At 41.0% G+C, this 23,041-nt stretch overlaps 1 protein-coding gene and 1 pseudogene across 8 annotated transcripts in view; one reads left to right on the top strand and one right to left on the bottom strand.

The window, feature by feature from the left end:
• The window catches only part of WWP2 (WW domain containing E3 ubiquitin protein ligase 2), a 145,082-nt gene that overhangs the window by 16,835 nt on the left and 105,206 nt on the right, over positions 1-23,041 (top strand). For 4 of the 8 annotated variants that reach the window (XM_089902395.1, XM_089902398.1, XM_089902400.1 and 1 more), the window contains exons 2-5: positions 4,894-4,978; positions 12,269-12,416; positions 12,758-12,879; positions 22,168-22,209. In XM_089902395.1, coding sequence (XP_089758521.1) covers positions 4,909-4,978; positions 12,269-12,416; positions 12,758-12,879; positions 22,168-22,209 — 382 coding nt within the window. In that variant the 5' untranslated portion in view covers positions 4,894-4,908. Of the gene's footprint in view, positions 1-4,893; positions 4,979-12,268; positions 12,417-12,757; positions 12,880-22,167; positions 22,210-23,041 lie in introns of those variants that run through there. The other 4 variants (XM_022583320.2, XM_089902397.1, XM_089902403.1 and 1 more) reach the window with 2 other exon arrangements.
• LOC115802521 (5S ribosomal RNA) lies at positions 6,501-6,609 on the bottom strand (annotated as a pseudogene).

The raw sequence follows: 23,041 nt of genomic DNA on the forward strand, positions 1-23,041 counted from the left end.
TGGTGTACTTTAATATTTTCTACTCTGTTATTTTATATTTTATTTTAAAAAGTGCTTGTCGAGATTTACATAGAGGTTAACTTCAGAGGATAATTTTTTTTTTTTTTTTTCAAGAAATTTGGGTAGATCTACCACACTTAGTTCTGGCTTCCCCCCTTTTCTCCTGATAAATCCATGACTTCCTTGAATAATGAAATTCATTGAGCATCTATAACCTTTGGTGATGTTTTAAACATGTTCTCCCTCCTCCCCCTGCCTGCCCCAGGCTTATGCTAACTCAGTTTTTTTGGAAGTGATTTGAATGCAAACACTTCTCATCACTATTAGCAGGGGAAAAAATTACTTGAGTACATGTACAGAGTCATCTATTTGTGTTGCTGAGACAGGTGTAGAGTAAAATCTGGGTCTCAGGTTTCATAAGCTTCCTAAAGTGGCTAGTAGGAGTTTGGACCTCATGCCCATTGGAAACCCTGTCCAATATGGGGCCCTGAGACAGAAATTGTAGGTACTTTGGGGTACTTTCCCTTCAACAGTAATGGTTATTTGTCTTTATACATGGATTGCAAAGGTTCAATTCAAGACACCTACCTTGGGGCTTCCCTGGTGGCATAGTGGTTAAGAATCCGCCTGCCGGACTTCCCTGGTGGTGCAGTGGTTAAGAATTTGCCTGCCAATGCAGGGGACACGGGTTCGAGCCCTGGTCTGGGAAGATTCCACATGCTGTGGAACAGCTAAGCCCGTGCGCCACAACTACTGAGCCCACGGGCCACAATTACTGAAGCCCATGCGCCTAGAGCCCGTGCTCTGCAACAAGAGAAGACACTACAATGAGAAGCCCGCGCACCGCAATGAAAGAGTAGCCCCCGCTCGCCGCAACTAGAGAAAGCTGGTGCGGAACCAGGAAGACCCAACACAGCCACAAAAATAAATAAATAATATAAATAAATTTATTTAGAAAAAAGAAAAGAAAAGATACCTACCTTGTAGTGTCAGGGTGGTATCTTGCTAATGGATCTGGAGACAAAGCCGTGCATAAATAACATGGGCTATTGTTAGTAAACAGTGGCCTGTAATTATGAAAGACATGGGAGGAAGAAAACATGGTAGTCTTATCTACTCTATTTCTACTACTTTCCCTGTTGGTTTTGTTCTGAGCCGCCTCTGGAATTTATCTGATTGCTTTTGTTTTGGAGCCACGAAGTATAGATTGAAAGGTTTGGTCTTTCTCCCATGTAACAGGCCATGCGAGGGCTTTGCGTTTCATTCTCCAGAATTCTCTCTAGTTCAGAGCAAAGGCTAAAAACAGCTAAAGCTCAGGGAGAACAAGCTAGTTTAAAAACTACCCTTAGTCAAGTTGCTTCTACCCTTAGAATGAGTCCCAGTAGATGTAAACATTTTTAAATTGTTTTCTTTTTAAAGTCTATAAATAATGGATTTCCAGCTTTTAGTGCTTTAATCTGTTACTAAAAGCCCCGAGGCTTAATTTACAATCATTAATCTTTCCTTCATTACTCAAGATATCATCTTTTTATCCCCTTTAAAATTATTGTTAAATTATGAAAAAGATCAAACATATGAAGTGGTTCAGAGAATAAGATAACAAACAGTCATAAAAACCACCATCTGGATTTAATGAATAGTAGCATTTTGCCATATTTGCTTCAGAACTTCTTCCTTTAAAACATGAAATGTTGCAGATACAGTCGAAGTTCCCTTGGTCTCTCTGTTCACTCCAGTTCCCCTGCTCCCTCTTCCGCTACCCCAGAGGTAACTTCTGTCCTGAACTTGGTGTGGTTCCTTCCCATCCATGCTTCTATACTTTCATACCATTTATGTGTGTCCACAACAGTAGATACAATTGTTTTGTGAAAGTTCAAGTGTATACCAATGGCATTGCCCTACACTTAAGCTATCACTTCCTTTTTTTTTTTTTTTTTTTAGTTCTAGTATTATAGTTTGGGGTTTGTACATATAAGTTGAATTCATACATTTCAAGAACTATATAGCATCCCATTTTATAACTATTTCACAATTTATGCATTCCCTCATTGATGGACATTTAGGTTATTTATAAATTTTTGCTGTTATAAACATTGCCATGATGAACATTTTGAACACGGTTGCTTCTGCATTTGTTGGAAGATTTTCCCGTGGCAAATATCTAGGAGTGGAATCCTGGGAACTACAATATATGCATCTTTAACTCTATCGGATGTTGCCAGGTACCGTCTAACTTGCACTGCTTCCAGAAGCCTGTGAGGCTTCTCAGCAACACTATTGTCAGACTTCTGATCTCTTTCTAATCTGATGGGTAAAAGAGTTGATATGTTTATTGCTTTACCAAAAAAACTTCAAGGGAGTCAAAACATTATCCTTTTGAATTTCAGAAAGTTGATGCACCTCTTCATTCATTCAATAAATATGGAGTTCTTACTAGGAGCCAGGCACTATTCCAGGTAGTAGGCTACAGGGCTAAGAGGGGGACACACATCTCAGCCCTCATGGAGCTTACCTTCTAGAGGAGGGAGACAGTACACACAAGAAATCAATACACTATGAACCGTGTCAGTGATAAATGCTAAGGCAGAAATGTAAACTAGGGAAGGATGGGTACAGTGTGTGTGGAGAGGTGAGGTTGACAGGGTGGCCAGGGAAGGCCCCTTAAGAAAGCACCATTTGAGTTAATGCCTGAAGGCAGTGAAGGAATAAGCTGTATATGTGGACAGTTGGGAAAAGAGAATTCTAGACAGAGGGGTAGAAGTCTGATGGGGGAACGTGGCTGGCATGTTCAAGCAACAGCGAGGAGGCCCATGGGGAAGGTAGGGAGAGGGGAAAGAAATGGGAGGCCAGGTCAGAGAGGTGTGTGGTAGTGTATCACGCCGTCCCTCTAAGGTCATTACAAGGACTTTGAGGTAGACGGGAAGCCGCTGGATAGCTTCCAGCTTTTGAATAGCACAGTGATATGATCTGATTACATATTAAAAGACAGGACTCTTGCTGAACGTAGAAGTTCGATTGAAGGGGGCAGAGAGCAGAAGCAGGAAAAACAATAACCCAGCTAAGAGATGATGGTGTTTGGAGCAAGGCAGTGACAGTGCAGATGGAGAGAAATGTTTGAGCTTGGAAATATTTTAAAGGTAGAATCAATAGGATTTATTGATGGGTTGAATGTGGGGTGTGAGAGGGAAAGGGGAAGCACGAATGAGCCCCAGAATTTTGGCCTGAGCCACTGGATGGAGGGAGTTGTCATTAACTGAGATGTGGAACAGGATTGAGGGCGAGTATCAGAAGCTCAGTATTGTCAATGCGCAAAGAGGACCTGAGGTTCTCCTGCATACTGAAGTATAATTGTTGTGCTGAGAAAAAGCACTTGTATGACTGAATTAAAAGCTGTATTACATAGTTGCTTTTTTCATGAAATACCATTTTTACTTAAAAAAAATCAACAGATAAACTAACGTTAATAGATTTGGGTGTTTGGCAGACATTTTCCTGAAGATGAATGAAGTTAGCCTGTCACTTCAAGGAAAACAACTGACAGTGCTTGTTGCCAATGATAGAATATGAGTTTTTAAGTGAAAATTAGAAATTTGGAACACTTCCATCTACCACAAAGAGCTTGGCAGCTTCCCAATAGTCAAAAACTTGTCTGATGAGATCAGTGGTGACATTCACAAATGTGATATTTTGGATCGGGTATAATGAAATGGGTCAACATTTGGAATATCTATAGAACTCAGTGAACCAAATATTTTCCAAATGACAAATGACGATGTTACACAATTATGTATGAGTAAAAGATCCACTCAAAATGCAAGATAGACTTCTGCTTCTAGCCAAGATGGAGTGACGGGGATGCCTTATGGCTAATGAGGTCCATCAAAAATTATTTCATGTGCTTTGTTGGCCAGGTCCATGTGCACATCCAGGTGATAGCAGAGTAGTCGACTGGATGAATGTTGGGCTTTGGAATCAGAAGATGTAGATTGAATCCTGGTCTGTCTTTTCCTTGGCCAATAAACACATTTACTGGTATATCTTCTTGGAGAAACTTTTATTAAAATCTTCTGTCCATTTAAAAGATTGGTTTAATATTACTTTAGAATTTTTTTTAATGTTTAAAATTTTTATTTATTTATTTTTTGGCCACACCGTGAGGCATTTGGGATCTTAGTTCCCTGACCAGGAATTGAACCCGTGCCCTCTCCAGTGGAAATTCAGAGTCTTAACCACTGGACTGCCGGGAAGGTCTCTACTTTTTAAAAAATTGAACTGTGACTTTCTTTTTGGAGATATTATTTTAGGCTCTCCATCCTTAAGAGGTTGATATAGCAGTGCTGTGTCCTTCTTAGCCCATCCAAGTCCTACCCAGATTCAGTAGTCATTACGAGACAGACACCACTCTGCCTGAAGCAGCGTGGCTGCAGTTGCTTAGATGTTTATATTTTCTTTTTTTTAAAATAAATTTTATTTATTTATTTATTTATTTATGGCTGTGTTGGGTCTTTGTTGCTGCGCGTGGGCTTTTTCTAGTTGCAGTGAAGGGGGCTACTCTTTGTTGCTGTGCATGTACTTCTCATCGTGGTGGCTTCTCTTGTTGAGGAGCACGGGCTCTAGGCGTGTGGGCTTCAGTAGTTGTGGCATGCGGGCTCAGTAGTTGTGGCACACGGGCTCATTAGTTGCTCCGTGGCATGTGGGATCTTCCCGGACCAGGGCTTCAACCCGTGTCCCCTGCATTGGCAGGTGGATTCCTAACCACTGCACCACTAGAGAAGTCCTGGATGTTTATATTTTCTTGCTTCTATCTCTTTAGACTTAGATATTAAAATTGGGTTCAGTTCCTCAGTCTCTTATCAGATATCCTCTAAACCTGCTGCTTTGTTTGTCTTTCAGTTTCCTGGTGATGACATGGCATCTGCCAGCTCCAGCCGGGCAGGGGTGGCCCTGCCTTTTGAGAAGTCTCAGCTTATTCTGAAAGGTGAGTGGCACTGTATGAAGTTTGTCATTTCAGGTCCAGCCCCATCTTTGGGAAAGAGGTGGAATTATACCACACTTTGGCTTACGAGCATAACTATTCATTCTTATTCATATTATAGCTGGAGTTTTTGAAGAGGAGGGGGAAGAAAAGAACTTTTGGAAAGAATTATATAAAATGGCGAATCCTTCCTTCTCCAGGGCTCTTTTCTATCTACGCTCATTCCCTTGGTGAGCTCATCCGAACCTTATCACTTTAAATGCCACCAAATAGTAGGATCACTGCCACATTTGTATCTCCAGCCTGGCCTTGTCTCTGAACTCCAGGTTTGTATATCCAATAGCTCACTTGGCATCTCCACTTGAAGGCTTAGTAAACGTCTAAAATGTGACATGCCTGGAACTGACCTGATTTTTTTTTTTTTCCTCAATATCCTGTATTCAGCAAATCTGGTTTTGTCTACATTCAAAATGTGTTCAGCCACTTCTTACCACCCCTGCTGACCCACCAGCTGGCATCATCTCTGCCCCAGATTAAGGCGGTAGCCTCCTAACCTGGCTTCCTACTTCTGCCCTTTGCCCCGCTTCATTCTGTTTATCGCACAGCAGCCAGTGATCTTGTTACTGTGTAAGCCAGCTCTTGTCACTTCTCTGCTCAAACACATCAAGGACTGTCTATCTCACTCCGCATACAAGCTGAAGATCCCACATGATATGACCCCTTCCATTTCTCATTTCCTGTTCCACATTTACTCCTCTTTGGCTAGATGCACAGGTCCACATGGACCTCCCGTGCTATTCATTGCCTCTACCAGGTACACTCCCACCCCTGGGCCTTTGCACTTGCTGTTCCCGCTGAATGAAATGCTCTTTTGGCTGAGTTATCTACCTGGTCTGCTTCCTTACTTTCTGCAGGTTTTTACCCCGTAGTCACTCTCTTCAACGAAGCCTTCCCTGATTCCCCCATCTAAAGGCTCCCTACCCTGATTCCCTCATGTCTCTCCCCTTCATCACCTTATCTTTTTCTTATCAGCCCCTGTCACTATTTAATGTTTGACCTATTGGAATCTCTTTCATTTATTCACTGTCTCTTTCCATAGAATGTAAGCCCCACGAGAACAGGGGTTTTTGTCTGTTTTGCTTACTGTTGATGCCCCAAAGCCTAGAACAGTGCCTGACACATAGTGCGGCCTCAGTAAATATCACACGGATGAAAGCCTGCTGCTCCAGTAGCTTTAGGAGGAAGAGTCACGGGACCACAAGATGCTCGGGGAGAGAGGAGTGGCATTCAGTATCTGGGCTCAGGCCTCTCAACGTGATCATTGGGAGGCAAAATTGTATCTTTGGTCCAAATTTTTAAATTATTGTTTGAAAAATGGAAATGTTATTCATTTATTTCACGCACTCACATAGTTTACAATTGTTTCCGTTCCTGCAGCTCCCCAGTTCCCTCGCCTGGAGGGAACCTGTTGTTATCAATGAGTGCTCTTTTCCCCACATCATCTTTTTTTTTTTTTTTTTTTTTAAGCCTACAGCACCTGGTATTGCCAAGCGGTCTCCCGTCCAAGTACTACCCAGGCCCAACCCTGCTTAGCTTCCGAGTTCAGGGGCATTCAGGGTGGTACGGCTGTAGTCCCCACGCTTTTACCAACATGATATGTTGTCAGATTTTTTTTTTTTTTTTAATCTTTGCCAGTCTGGTTGGTTAAAAAAAAAAAATTGTGTTCTCAGCATAGTTTTACTTCTCATTAAATGATAAGTGATGTTTAGTGTCTTATCATATGTTTAAGTAAATCTGTATTTCCTTTTCTGTGGGTTGCCTGTGTCTATTCTTTGGCTGTTTCTTATTGAGTTATTGATTTTTTTTTATAGTCTTCATACATTTTAATTACTTTTCTTGGTGTCTCATGGCTGTTCCAGCCCTTTTGAGAAGGGAGAAGGATTAGAGTGAGCTGGTAGGGTTTTGAACTTGAGACTACAGCCTTTACTGCCTAGCTAATAATTAGCAGGGCTAGGTCAGAACAGAAGCCTGCCCATGGAAACTGGTGATATCCTGAGGTCCCTGTTTTGGGACCGTGTTATTCAGGAACAGGCTCTGACTTCTAAAGGTTTCTCTCTTGCCTTTCCCTGATGTGTATTTTCTCACTAGTGTGGAGAGAGCTAACTTGATAATACAGGTGCACCTCGTTATATATGCACTTAAGCTATAGGGAGTTGATAATACCATCCAGGAAAATGGTGGGGGAGAAAGAGGAGAGAAGCAACCATTTAAACAGTGTGGGTGGTTCTTCCTCCTGTGCATTTTGTGGATAAAGCCTCTGGTGTAATTTGGGAGCTGTTGCTATGCTGTCCCCTCTCTCTGCCTCAGTTCCCTGTGCCTCTCATAGTGCAGTCCTAGAGATTTATTTTTTTATTTTTTATCTTTAAAAATTTTTATTGGAGTATAGTTGATTTACAGTGTTGTTTTAGTTTCAGGTGTATGGTAAAGTGAATCAGTTGTGCATATGCACATATCCCCTCTTTTTAAGATTCTTTTCCCATATAGGTCACTAAGGAGTATTGAGTAGAGTTCCCTGTGTTATATACAGTATGTCCTTATTAGTTATCTATTGTATTTATTTTTTAAATTAATTAATTTTATTTATTTATTTTTTTGGCTGCATTGGGTCTTTGTTGCTGCACGCGGGACTTTCTCTAGTTGCGGCGAACGGCGGCTACTCTTCGTTGTGGTGCACGGGCTTCTCATTGCAGTGGCTTCTCTTGTTGCGGAGCATGGGCTCTAGGCGCGAGGGCTTCAGTAGTTGTGGCACGTGGGCTCCGTACTTGTGGTTCTCTGGCTCTAGAGCGCAGGCTCAATAGTTGTGGCGCATGGGCTTAGTTGCTCTGTGGCATGTGGGATCTTCCTTGACCAGGATTCGAACCCGTGTCCCCTGCATTGGCAGGCGGATTCTTAACCACTGCGCCACCAGGGGAGCCCTGGTTATATATTTTATATATAGTAATAGTGTGTATATGTCAATCCCAATCTCCCAATTTATCCTTCTCCTCCAGTCCTAGAGTTTTACAATACACTTTTTAAATACACTAAGGTCCTCAAACGTAAGCCAACTATTTTATCTGATATTTAACTGAAGGAACACTGAAAACACAGCACAACAAAGCAAAAAACTGGTTGTTTGGAACCTATAGAAGGATAATATGCCACACTTTATTCTGTTGCCTTCCTAAGAGCTTTTCAGGGGTATAATTTTGGAAATATGTGATTTTTTGCCTTATTTGTTGACTTTAAAAGCTAAATCCTATGTGAAGATGTGACTCCATGTATAAGAAACTGACATTTATATTTTATCAAATAGTAAACTTTCTAGATTAACTTGAGACCTTTATTTTGGCTTGTCTTTTTTTTTTTTTTGCAGTACGCGGGCCTCTCACTGTTGTGGCCTCTCTCGTTGCGGAGCACAGGCTCCGGACACGCAGGCTCAGCGGCCATGGCTCACGGGCCCAGCCGCTCTGCGGCATGTGGGATCTTCCCAGATCGGGGCACGAACCCGTGTCCCCTGCATCGGCAGGCGGACTCTCAACCACTGCGCCACCAGGGAAGCCCTGGCTTGTCTTTTAAGAACAAGAAACATTGAAAATATCACCCCACTTATTAATTATAAATTACTGCGGGGAAAATGTATCTTTACAGTGGAGTGACCTGGCAAACCCCACATTAACCATGGGATCAAAATTAGTATCCCCAATAGGAGGATGGCCTGGTGTGTACAGTAAGAAGTATACAACCTAACCTGTGTAGTTAGTATTCTTGACAAAAATGTTCACTGTAAATCTAACCATGAGGAAACAATCAGAAAAATGCGGGATTTAGCATTCTGTAAGACAGCTGGTGGAAGGAAGTCTTTAAAAATCATTGTCATGGGGCTTCCCTGGTGGCGCAGTGGTTGAGAGTCCGCCTGCCGATGCAAGGGACGCGGGTTCATGCCCGGTCCGGGAAGATCCCACATGTACAGTTTGTTCATCTTGATTGGATCCTGGGTTGGGAGAAAAACAGCTATAAAAATATGTTTGGGGGACTTCCCTGGTGGCGCAGTGGTTATGACTCTGTGCTCCCAATGCAGAGGGCATGGATTCGATCCCTGGTCAGGGAACTAGATCCCACATGCATGCCACAGTTAAGAGTTGGCATGCCACAACTAAGAAGCCCGCGTGCCACAACTACAGAGCTGGAGGGCCGCAACTAAATCCTGGCACAACCAAATAAATATTTTAAAAAAAAGTTGGGAACAACTGGGAAACTTTGAATATGGAATGGGTATCAAATGATGGAAGGAGTGACTATACATTTTTTTTTTAGGTATAATAATGGTGGTGTGGTAGGTGGAAGAATGCCCTTATTGTTTGGAATTGCATTCTGAAAGTAGTCAGGGCCGATCTGTCATGATATCTCCAACTAACTTTTTTTAAAAATACAGATGTTGTATATATATCTGGGTCCTGTGCTATCCAATAGGGTAGCAAGTATAGCCACATAGAACTATTTACATTAAAATTAAATAAAATTTAAAGCTCCAGTCCTCAGTCTCACTAGCCATATTTCAAGTGCTTTATAGCCACATGTATCTCATGGCAATGTATTGGACAGCGCTGGTGTAGAACATTTTTATTATTGCGGAAGTTCTCTGGGTAATATTGACGATAGACGCTGAGAGAGAGACAGAAAAGCATATGTGGCAAAATGATAGCAGTTAGTAAATAATGTGCAATTATTTATTCTATTCTTTCAATTTTTATGTAAATTGGAAACTTCACGAAAAACTACTAACTGCACCATGTGATCTTAGATTGAGTCCAGGACTAGAAAAAAATCTTTTCTCTTTTGCTATAATGGACATTGATAGGGTAACTGGCAAAATTTGAATAAGGTCTGTACCTTAGATAATAGTATTAAAGAATGTTGAATTTCCCAGTGTTGATAATTATACTATGGTAACGTTAGAAAATGTCTTAGTTCTTAGAAAAGACACACTGAAGTATTTAGGGAGAGAAAAAGAGAGAGTAATAAAGCAAGTAGCGTAGAAAGTTAATATTTGGTGACTTTGGGTGAAGGGTTTTTTTAATCAAATTATTTAATTAATTAATTAATTTATTTGGCTGCGTTGGGTCTTCTTTGTGGCATGTGAGATCTTTTGTTGTGGCACGTGGGCTTCTCTCTAGTCGTGTCATGCGGGTTTTCTGTCTCTAATTGAGATGCGTGGGCTCAGTAGTTGTGGCGCAAGGGCTTAGTTGCCCCATAGCTTGTGGGATCTTACTTCCTCAACCAGGGATTGAACCCACGTCCCCTGAGTTGGAAGGGGGATTCTCTACCACTGGACCACCAGGGAAGTCCCCGGTGAAGGGTTTATAAGAATTCTTTGTATTAGTCTTGCAACTTTTCTAAATGTCTGAAATTATATCAATAAAAAATTTTTTTTAAAGTAGATACTAAAAAAACAAGGACCAAAAGGGAAACTTGATGGAAGGGTTCAAAGAATCAGCCCGGGAGCTGAGAGGCTTGGTTCCAGGCTTAGCACTGCCTTTGACTAGCTCCGTGATTTTGGATATGTCTCACTTCCCTGGATCTTAGTTTGCCCAACTATTAAATAAAGGGTTTGAACTTGTTGATTTCAAAGAAACTGTCTAGCTCAAAATGGTAGGACTCTATATAACTAGTTCCTATTTTTTATCTATATTTTTACATTTAAGGGTCTGCCTGCAGATCTGCGCTCACACCACCAGGTGGCCTCAGTTAACCTTGGTCTATGTGTGTAGTATTTTCATTTTCCCACTCTGGGCCACATTTCCCAGCTCTACGACCTTTTTTCCTAGTACCAACCCTTGTTGCTTCTTAATCTTCATGACAGCTTTTGTTGCTGTTGTTCCTTGACTTTCTCTCTAGTGTTCTTTTGGTCCTGGAGAAGACACATATTGCTAAAAAACAATCAGAGGTGGCTTTGCCCTTTGCCAAGTTGTGGACCCTTATAGGACTGTCATCCCTCAGAAGGGTCTAGGAGGGAGAGGTTTGCTAACTCTTGATGGGAACTCAGGTTCAGGCAGTCTTGTCATCATGGGTAAGGAACGTCAGTTATATGCTCTGATTTGGGGCATAGGATAGAAAGCATCCAGATGGGTTTTGTCCTAGTGATCTGGAGTTTCCACCATGGCTGATAAATGCTACAAAAGGAGCTTGTCTAGCATCCAGCCCTGGGCGTATGCTTGCTTAGTTGGTGCTGAGCCCCTCGCTTGCTGGTGCCGTGTAAGCATCAGAAATGCTGCCACATGAAGGAAATGAACAGAAAAGGAAATGCAGGTGGTTAACAAGTACATGGAAAAACTGTTCAATCTGGCTAGTAATTGAAGAAAAGCATTAGAACAAATAAGCAAAGTCTGGAAATGGTATATAGCATGGTGTGGAGTCAGGCTGCTGGGTGCACATTGTGGTTCGAAGCTCCCTGGATGTGTAGCCTGGGGCAATGACCTAGCTTCCCCAAGCTTGTTTCCTCCTGGGTGAAATGGAATGATGATGTATTTCCTGCCTCATTGTAAGGATTCAGTTAGATAATGTGTGCATAGCACAGGATCTGTAATAAGTGCTCATTAACTCTTAGCTATTATCTTTATACTATTTTTTTTTTTACCTACGTGATTTGCAAAGGGTGAAAAAAACATAGTACTCAGTGCTATGCAGTGTTTGGTGAAATGGATATATTCCTATAGTGCTGATAGGTGTCTACATGGGTTTAGAAAGGAACTGAGCAGTTTTAAGAACTTTAAAAAATGTTCATATCCTTTGGAAGAATACTCAGAAATGCATGCAGATACTATATACATTTGTGGTCATTTTCCCCGAGCCAAAAGTTGGAAGCAATCTATTCAACAGTGAAAGAATAGTTGCCTAAATTATGGTGTATGCTTGTAATGGGCTTATGTTGCAGCTTTTTAAAATGGATTTTGGGGGGAGAGGAATTTTTAAAGAATTGGAGACATAAAAGATGAAAGTCTAGAAAGTCTGTATTTACCAACATCTTAATGATAATTATCCCAGTGTTTTCGGGTTAGGAGTGATTTTTTCTCTTATGCTTCTTTTCTTATGCTCTTTTTATACCCTCACATTAAAAAAGAAGTCTTTTTAGAATGAGGAAAAGACAAAATTTTTTTAAAAGAAACAACAAAATAAGAGGGAGAACATCTGCCACAGGGGGGCAGCTGGGAGCCCTCTGACTCATCCTTGACTTCTTCTGTCTTTCCTGTCCAGTGGTGTCAGCAAAGCCCAAGGTGCATAGTCGTCAACCTCGAATTAACTCGTTTGTGGAAGTGGCAGTGGATGGACTCCCCAGTGAGACCAAGAAGACTGGGAAGCGAATTGGGAGCTCCGAGCTTCTCTGGAACGAGATCATCATTTTGTAAGAGAAAACCCCTTCTCTCCGAATGCAGCCCCCCAGGAGAATAGAGGAAGGGGTTGTGGGAGATCCAGGTTTCCTGTAGCAGCCTCTAGTCCTTCTGCCTTTGGTACCTGAGGCACCTTCTCTTCAGGTGTTTCTACATCATCGAGGTCACAGAGTGTTCATTGTTAGCTAGATGGTTACAGGGTCAGCTCTGGGGGGGAAAGGGTATATGTGAGTGTCTTCTTCTTTGGGGTTCCCGCCACCTTCAAGATGTCAGCAGTGTAGTTTCTCTGTTTTCTTCTAAGTTACAGGAGTGACTGATCTGCTTGGATATGATGAATCAAGTATTTGTTTTCCAGGAATGTCACGGCCCAGAGTCATTTAGATTTGAAGGTCTGGAGCTGCCACACCTTGAGAAATGAACTGCTAGGCACCGCCTCTGTCAACCTCTCCAATGTCCTGAAGAACAATGGGGGCAAAAGTATGTACAAAGAAGGGGTACCTGACGTCATTCATTTGTGGGGGTGGGGAAAAGAATGTGAAGGTGTGGATGTCTCTCACATGGTGGATAAACCTGGTGATGCAGTTTCCTCCAGGACCAGAGGCTGCAGTTACTGTACTCCCGGTGGATGTTGTCCGTGGAGTTCTAGGAAGGCTGAGAGCTACTCTCTGCCTCTATTGCGGAACTCAGCCCCTTGGTCCAGGGCCCCTAGTGGTGGGATGCACTGATGTCTCCCCCTTGATCCTTCCTCAGGGATGCATACTTTCCCTCTGCCCCTCTTTTCCTGATCCTGATGTGTGATGTGTAAAATCAAACTGTCAAATGCCTCCAACCTAAATCATTACTTTCCTAGTCTGATCCCTCAAACACAACAAAGGAGCTTCGTCTGTGGGTGGGTGTGTACATGTGTGCCTGCCTGTCTGCGTGGAATGGTGTTACAAATGGTGCCCTGTGCTTAGAAGGCGCTCGATAAACATTTCCTGGTTGTTGGAATGCAGTGGAAGCTCTATCATGATTATTCAGCATGCCTCGGCTGCACGGAAATCTAAATCCTCACGTCTGTTTATTGCTGTTTGTGGTCAGTGGAGTAACCCATGGCTGAGGTATCTGGATCCTCCCTCATAAAGCCTCTATTCAGAGCAGTACCAGATGTGGCGAGGGAATGCCACAGAAAGAAAGGCTCCTTCTTTTCTTGATATGTGCTGTCTAGCAAATATTTTCTGAACGTAGATTTAGTTTAAGAGAGATGTGTGGGTGGGGAGCCCCGAGTCCCAGGGAGAGTGCTGCTTGATTCAAGAGTCTTTCCTTTCTGAGCCTGTCCTTTCTGATGGGCCTCTTGAGTGGGGTGTGAGGCTCCCCCGGTCTTTTTCTTTCTGCTGGGCACACACTGATGTGGTGAACCCACTCTGGACTTGGGAATCGTCTGAAATGAGGATCTGCCTCTATTCTAATTCTGCAGGGAACACCCCGCTGCTCTGTCTTCTGAGTCGGTCTTTATTTTCCCAAATGCTAGCCTGCCTTTTATAATTTGATTCTCAAGGAGGATTATATTTACTATGTCATTTGGAAATAGACTTGTGGGCATTCTCACATTAGGATCAGCAAGCGACATGAGTGTCCTTTTCTCTCCTTTTTCATTTGTCCAGTTGGCATATTTTTGCTTTCAATTACAAAAGTAATTGTTGAAAAATTGGGAATCACACAAAAGCACACAGACACACAAAGAAGATAAAATTCTCCTGGAAGCACAGTACCTAGAGATAATTATTGTTAACATTTTGATATATGCCTTTCTGAGCTTTTTTTCCCTGTGTGCAGTGTATTAATATTTAAGACATCAGTGAAACAAAATTGAGATCATACATGAACTTATTATTTTGCAACATGCATTCTTCTCTTTAAAATGTATTACTATATCTTTATTTTTAATTGTGATTTAAAAAAACACATAACGTGAAACTTACCGTCTTAACCATTTTTAAATGTACAGTTCAGTGGCATTAAGTACATTGACAGGATTCTGCAGCCATCATCTCCATCCGTCTCCAGGACTTCTTCATCTTGCTAAACGCAAACTCTGTACCCATTAAACAGTAACTCCCTCCCTTCTCTCAACCCACACCATTCAACTCTCTGTCCCTATGAATCTGCTTACTCTAGGTACTGCATATGAGTGGCATCATACAGTATTTACCCTTTTGTGTCTGGCTTCTTTCACTCAGCATAATGTCCTTAAGCCTCTTTCACGTGGTACATATCAGAATCACCTTTTTTTTTCTTTCTTTTAAAATTTTATTTTATTTTATTTTGGCCACACTGCATGGCTTGTGGGATCTTAGTTACCTGACCAGGGATTGAACCCGGGCCCTCGGCAGGGAAAGCACAGAGTCCTAACCGCTGGACGGCTCAGTAGTTGTGGCTCGTGGGTTCTAGAGTGCAGGCTCAGTAGTTGTGGCGCACGGGCTTAGTTGCTCTGCGGCATGTGGGATCTTCCCGGACCAGGGCTCAAACCTGTGTCCCCTGCATTGGCAGGCGGATTCTTAACCATTGCGCCACCAGGGAAGTGCCCAGAATCACCTTTTTTATGCTGAATAATATTGCATTGTATGCCGCATTTTGTTGATCCATTCATCCATCCAAGGACATTTGGGTTGCTTCTACTTTTTGCCTGTAGTGAACAGTGCTGTTGTGAACATGGGTGTCCAAATATCTCTTCAAGTCCCTGCTTTCAGTTCTTTTGGATATATATTCAGAAGTAGAATAGCTGCATCACATGGTAATTCTATTTTAATTTTTTGAGGAACTGCCATACTGTTTTCCATAGTTGTTGTACCGTAAAATATTTAATTGTTCCTCAAAAGTCAGTTTTTGATGACTGTCTGGTAGTAGTCTTATCAGATGGCTGTGTGAAAATTTAAGGTTGAACATTTGGGTAGTTTTCAGTATTTCACAGTCACAAATAATGCTATTTTGATAAACTTATAAGTTTACAAATCTTTGTACCAATTGTTAAAAATGTGTATTAAATTATTGAACATAGACTTGCTGGATTTAAACATTTTTCAAGGTTTTGGACACATTGCCAGATTACCCTCCAGAAAAGTTCTACCCATTTATCCTTCCATCAGCAGTAGCTGAGATGGCTGGTTTCTATTGCACTTTAACATTTATTGGATTTATTTGTAAAAAAAAAAAAATATATATATATATATATATTTTTTTTTTTTTTAGCCTATTTTATAATTAACATTTTGCCAGATTTGCTTCATCTATTTCTTTTTGGTTGCAGTATTTAAAGTAAATTACAGGTGTTTCAACCTTTTATCCTAGATTCTTCAGCATGCATCTCATTAAAAAAGGACTTTTTTTACATAATTACTGTACCATTATCACACCTGGCAATATTTACACAAATTCCTCATTATCACCTAATACCCAGTTCATATTCGATTTCACCATCTATCTCAAAGTGTTGTTTTACAGTTGGTTTGCCCCAACCTGGATTTGGGCAATGTCCCCTCATTGCATTTGGTGGTTATGTCTTTGAAGTCCCCCCACCTCCACTCCACCTTTTTTAAAGCTGTAATTTACTCAAGGAGACTGAATTTTTTTTTTTTTTTCTGGTACGCGGGCCTCTCACTGTTGCGGCCTCTCCCGTTGCGGAGCACAGGCTCCGGACGCTCAGGCTCAGCGGCCATGGCTCATGGGCCCAGCCGCTCCACGGCATGTGGGATCTTCCCAGATCGGGGCACGAACTCGCGTCCCCTGCATCGGCAGGCGGACTCTCAACCACTGTGCCACCAGGGAAGCCCTGAATGTTTTTAAAGTGTGTTTATTGCCTTATTAATGTCCTTTGCTCATTTTTTTTTTACTGAAATGTGCATTTTTCTCTTTTGGTTTTGAGAGAGCTCTTTATATGTTAAGGCTGTTATTCTTTGTCTTGTAATTTGTGTTTTCCCAGTTTTTCATTTGCATTTTAATTTTTCAGGCTTTTTTTTTTTTCTTTTTTCCATACAGATGTTTTAAACTTTCTGTAGTCAAGTCTGTTACCTTTTATATTTTCAGCCTTTTCTTTTATGTTTTGGAAGGCTTTCCTTTATTGTGAGATCAGGTAAATGATCATCTCTATTTTCCCCTAGTTCATTGTGATTTTATTTTTTTAATTTAATTCTTCATCCAAATGAATTTATCTTTGTGTACAGTGTGAGTAGGGATCTAATTTAATTTTTCCTGAATAGTTAACTGATTACTTTAGCACTACTTATTAAATAACCTATCTATATCCCCAGTGATCTGAGTTGCTACCTTAAGCATATATTAAAAACATATGTATATTTGGGCCTGTTTGGGACTTTCCATTCATTGCTGTTTTTTATCAGCCTTTTCAAATCACTCTGCCTTAGCTAGTATAACATTATGTTATGTTTTTAATATCTGACAGTTCAAGTTTCTCTTCTTTTCAAAATCTTCCTGCCTCTTTTCTTTGCATGGATGACATCATCACATGAATTTTACATTATTTTGTCAGGTTCTCCCCTCTTCCTATTCTCCTACCCCCAATCCCTTGAGATTTTTGTTGGAATCTATCATATGTAAAGTTTCTTTATGGAGAATTTTCATACCAGGAACATGGAATGTCTCTAAATTCACTCAAATCATTTTGAAGTTATCTTCAGATAGATTCTTTTAGTTTTTAAAGAAGGTTTGATATTATTTTCAGTGGGATCTTTTTCTATTATGTCTTCTAACTTAGTGTTGTTGGTATATGACTATTAGTTTCTGTATTTTCTTTTATATAATCAGTCACTTGCTGAATTCTTAGTATAGGTTTTCAACAGTTTCTTTTGGATTTTCTTGGTAGACGTTTATGTGGTTTCTAAGATCGAAAATTTTGATCGTCTTAGGAGATAATTTTACTTCTTTTTCTTTGTTAGTTGCTTTGTATACAACTTCCTGTTTTAGTGGTGATGGAGTGGGCATTCTCCCCTAATAACTAAGCTTATAGTGACTTCTTTAGGTGTCAGGTTGGGTATTAGTTGGTAACGTGTCTTCTTGGTTTACTAATCATTGTTGTCTTTTTAAAAAAATCAGGATAAGGGTTGAATTTTGAGCAAATAGTTTTTATTTTATCTTTTAAAAAGTATTTATTTATTTGGCTGCGTCGGGTCTTAGTTGTGGCACGCGAGATCTTTTAGTTGCAGCATGCAGCAAATAGCTTTTAAGCAACCATTGGGATAATTATATGTTTCTGCTTTCAATGTATTATATTAATTTCCTTGTAGTAACAACCTTAGAATTTCTAGAATATACCTAATTGCTCATGGTAGATTATTCCTTGAAAATTTTTTTAGAATTAAATGTTCGTATTTTATTTGGGGGTTTTCCATCTAATTCATAAGTGACATTTGTTTGTAGTTTTGTACTATTTTTGTCATCTTTGGAATCAAGGCTAGGCTAATTTTATAAAGTAAATTGAAGTGCTTTCCAACTTCGGGAATAGACTCTATAACATGGGAATTATCTGTTCCATGAATGCAGGAAAGAGCTCACCCATAAAACCAACTAGGTCTGGCAGCTTTCTCTGAAATAATTCTTTGATGACTTTTTCAGTTCTTTCCCCATAATGATTGGTTTGTTCAGCTTTTCTGATTTATCTTGTGTCAATTTTGTTAATTCATATATTCTGAGAAAACTGTTTCATGAGATATTCAAGTTATTAATATAAAGATTTGAGATAGCATTCTCATTTTTAAAAATGTTTCTAATTTTTCTCACTTAAAAATGTTGGTATTTGTGTGTTTTTTCCCCATTTTTTTTTTCCTTGACTTGCATAAACATTTTTGTTTTAAATTTTGGCTTTTAATTTATTTTTTACAGGACAACTACTTGGACTTATTTATCAATTATACCATGTTTTCTAATGTTAATTTCTATTTTTAACTTTGTTAACCTTTTTCATCTTTTTGCTTTATTTATTCAATAGTCAGTCATTTATAGCTTTTTGAGTTGAAAGCTTAGTGCATTTATTTTTGTCCTGTCTTATTTAATAATAAAAACATTCTTGCTTTAAATTTGTCTTTGATTTTTACCCCACTTGGTATTCAAAATTTTTTCTGTTAAAGAAAAGTGCACAAATCTTAAGTGAGACAGCTCAATGAATATTTACATGTGTTCACATCTGTGTAATCACCACTCAGATCAAGAGATAGAACATTCCCAGAACCCCAGAAATTTCCCCATGTCCCTTGCTTGCCCTGCCCTGAGATAACAGCTATTCTGAATTTTATCACTGTTGATCACTATTGATTAGTTTTGCCTATTCTTGAATTTTGTATCAGTGAAATCAATTCATCTGTGCTTTTGCATGTAATGAGAGTTGGTTTTTTTTTTACTGGGGTATGGTATCCTATTGTATGAATATACCACAATTTATTTGTCTCATCTCCTGTTGGTAGACGTTTGGGTTAGTTCCAGTTTTTAGCCATCATGAGCAAAGCTGCTGTGAACATTCTTATACAAGTATTTTGGAAGACACAGACATACACTTCTGTTAAATCTATCTATGTGTCTATCTATCTATATCTATCTTGAGGACTTGTTTCATAGGGTGGATATATGTTTAGCTTTAGTAGAGACTGTCTGGTGGAGAACCAATTTGCCATCCCCTACATTTTGCTGTGTTCTGCTCCTTTTTCGTAATTGCTCTTGTGATTTTCTCTTTGAGCCCAGCGTGATTCAGGAGGATGTTTCCTATGGCTCCCAGGGGCTGTGTTGCTTGTGGCAGTGGCTGCAGCTTCTACTGCTCTTGCTGACGCCAGCCTTAGCACTTTGAGTGTGTGGCTGGGTTTGGTAGTGAGGCACATCAGATCCAAATCTGATGGAAAATTTGGGCAGTGGGCTGCTTTTTCTTAGAAAAACAAATCTAGGATGACAATATAGATAATATTCTGGCTGTGTTTCCTAAAGCCCTCTGTATAGAGCAAGGCTGTTTCTGATGATTGCAAATCTGTCATGTAGAGAAGTGGTTAAGAACATGTGGACTCTGGAGTCAGACTCCCGGGGTTTGAATCCTGATTCCACCAGCTTTGTACATCAGACACTTAACTTCTCAATGCTTCTGTTTCCTTGTCTGTAAAATATTGTTTTGAGATTAAGTGAGCTAACAACAGTATGTGACACATGTTCGTACTATAGTAGTAGTAGTAGTAGTAATGGTAGTTATTATTCTGTCTCCTCTGATACTTTCCTTCCCAAAGATTGGGAGGTACAAATCCCAGAGATGGACAGCAGAGACCCAGTTTCCTGATATGGGACCCCCTTGCCTAAATGGGAGGCAGCCCTGAGGTTGTTCCAAGAGAGAATTCTAAGACTGGACAAATGCAAAAGCTTTGCAGGTGTGGAGTGGGGAGGCCATTATTAACATGGGACATTTTTCAGCACCACAGCCTTGGAGCCTGCTCTCCTTGGGGAGCTGCTGGACGGGAAATGTTTCCAGAGTGGTGTCTAGGTATGAATATGGTTTCGTAGGGTAGTGGGTTACAGTAGGTGAGGTGACTCCTCTCATTGTGGCCGGGTCTTCCTGAAACCACTTTTCCTGGGAAAGGGAGTGATGGGTAGCGGTTACCCCACCTGGTGTTTTTCTGCTCCATGGGACATAATTCATTCTTTCATTTGCTCCCTTGTTTTCCCCTGGGTGGACTTGGAGGTTGACTGGGAGACCCAGCTGATGTTTCCTGCCTCCCCTGGCCGAGGGATGCTGCAGTGGAGGGTTTTACTCAAGTCCAGCAGTTACGTAATGGTCAGCCTTGGCTGACTCTGCAGGGACATTGACCTGGCAGTGGCTGCACAGAGGACTTGACCAAAAGTCCTGGTTTGGCTCTTAAAGATGGTTCTAGTCATCTCTGTGTGGAAGCCAGCTTTTGAGTTTGACTATTGCTTTTTTTTAAATTTATTTTTTGGGGACTTCCCTGGTGGTCCAGTGGTAAAGGATCTGCCTTCCAATGCAGGGAACAGGGGTTTGATCTCTGATCGGGGAACTAAGATCCCACATGCTGTGGGGCAACTAAGCCCACGCGCCACAACTACTGAGCCTGCACGCCACAACTAGAGGGCCTGCATGCTGCAAACTACAGAGGCCATGCACCACAACTAGAGAGAGAAAACCCACATGCCACAACTAGAGACAAGCCCGCGAGCTGCAACAAAAAATCCTGCATGCCGCAGTGAAGATCCTGTGTACCGCACCTAAGACCCAATGCAGCCAAAAAATAAAGAATAAATAAATACAATAAAATAAAAATAAAAAAATCTTAAAAAAAATGTTAAGTCCCCGAAGCAAGAACCAATGCTTTAAGAAAATAAAAAAAGAAAAATGATAATTTATTTTTTAAAAAATTGAATGAATACCAATTTAAAATTTATTTATTTATTTATTTGTCTGCGCCGGGTCTTAGTTGCAGCATGTGGGATCTTCGTTGCTGCCTGAAAAATCTTTAGTTGCAGTGTGCGAACTCTTAGTTGCGGCAGGTGGGATCTAGTTCCCTGACCAGGGATCGAACCCCAGCCCCGTCCATTGGGAGCACGGAGTCTTAGCCACTGGGCCACCAGGGAAGTACCCTGAATACTGATTTTTTTTTTTTTTTGCGGTACGCGGGCCTCTCACCGTTGTGGCCTCTCCCGCTGAGGAGCGCAGGCTCCGGACGTGCAGGCTCAGCGGCCATGGCTCACGGGCCCAGCCGCTCCGCGGCATGTGAGATCTTCCCGGACCGGGGCACGAATCTTCATCCCCTGGATCGGCAGGCGGACTCCCAACCACTGCACCACCAGGGAAGCCCCGAATACCGATTTTTAAAAACCTTTTTATTAGGGGAATTTTCAAACATAATCCCCATCCCGCAGTAGCCACCAGCATATGTTTCATCCGTACCCGCCCACTGGACGATCTTCATTTCTTTCTAGCTTGGTAGCAGATAGGAGCTGAGACCCACTTTTCTCTTGTAGCTCTCCTCTCTGGTAGTTGGACTCATCAACACTGCAGACCTTGGCACTACCAGATTGTCCTGCTTTCAAGGAGGGAAATATGGCTTGAAGTAGATTAAAAAAAAAAAAATTCCAAACTTCTTTATTTTAAAATAATTTCAAATTCAGAGACAAGTTACAAGGCTAGGACAAAAAACTCCCCTATACTCTTCATCCATGTGGTGATATTTTGATGCATTTGCCTTAACATCGTCTGTATATGCATGTATGGTGATTTGCTGAATCATTTTAAATTATAAATCTTATACATCTTTGTCCCTGAATATTTAAATGTGTATTTCCTAAGAAGGATATTTTCTTGCCTAACCACTATAAATGAACCTAATCAAGAAATCTAACATTTTTACAGTATTGTTATATAATTCGTATTTTCTAATTGTTGCAAAAATGCACTTCAGGTGATTTCCAGGATCCCATGCAAGATTGTGCATTACATTTGGTTGTCCTTAAATCTGGGGTCAGTTCCTCAGCCTATTTTTGTCTTTGATGACACTGTCATTGTTAAAGAGTTCAGGCTGTCTTTTTGTAGAATCTCCTCAGTTTAGATTCAGAGTACTACACATTTTTGGCAGGAGCATTCCAGAAGCGATGTTGCGTCCTTCTCAGTGTGTCAGATCAGGGGGCACACAACTCAGCTTGTTTCATTATTGATGATGTGAACTTTGACCATTGGGTTAGGGTTGTGTCTGCCAGGCTCTCCACTGTAAAATGACTATTTTCTCTTTATAGCTAAGAAGTTTTTTATGGGGAGATGCCATACTTTGAGACTATGTAAGTATCTGTTTCTCATCACACCTTCACCTACTAGTATTTGCATTCATTAATGATTTTAGTCTGAATCAGTTAATATTCTGATGGTCGCAAAATTTTTTTTCCAATTTAGTCATTCCTTCTACATTTATTAGTTGGCATACTGCTGCAAGGAAGAGCTTTTCTTTTTCCTTTATGTAGGTATGTATTATCAGTCTCAACTCATGGATTCTTATTTTATGCATGGGTTATAATTTATTACTGCCATTATTTTGATGCTCAAAGTATCCCTGGTTTGGCCAGTGGGCGCCTCTTCAAGCTTGCTCCTGTATCCTTTTTTTTTTTTTTTTGGTATACGTGGGCCTCTCACCGCTGCGGCCTCTTCCACCACGGAGCACAGGCTCCGGATGCACAGGCCCAGTGGCCATGGCTCATGGGCCCAGCCGCTCCGCAGCATGTGGGATCCTCCCGGACCGGGGCATGAACCCGCGTCCCCTGCATCGGCAGGTGGACTCCCAACCGCTGCGTCACCAGGGAACCCTCCTGTATCCTTTTGACATGTCCCCATCATATATTTTTTTCCAAACATCATCCAACATAGATAGAATTTACTATGTGATAAAGGTGGCATTTAAAATCAGTAAAGAAAGGTGAACAAATTGGGACCATTGGTTAACCCAGTGGTTTTCAAAGTGTGGTGTCCAGATCAGCAGCATAGGCGTCACTTGGAAACATATTAGAAACATAAATTCTCAGGCCCTCTCCCAGTCCTACAGAATCAGAAAACCTGGAGATAGGGCCCCGCAATGTGTGTTTTAACAAATGCTCCAGGGCATTCTGATGCCGGTTCAAG

This window comes from Delphinapterus leucas, chromosome 20 (assembly GCF_059928025.1).
Source record: "Delphinapterus leucas isolate spDelLeu-1000000601 "Yukka" chromosome 20, BTC_Dleu_Yukka2, whole genome shotgun sequence".
Lineage (NCBI taxonomy): Eukaryota > Metazoa > Chordata > Mammalia > Artiodactyla > Monodontidae > Delphinapterus > Delphinapterus leucas.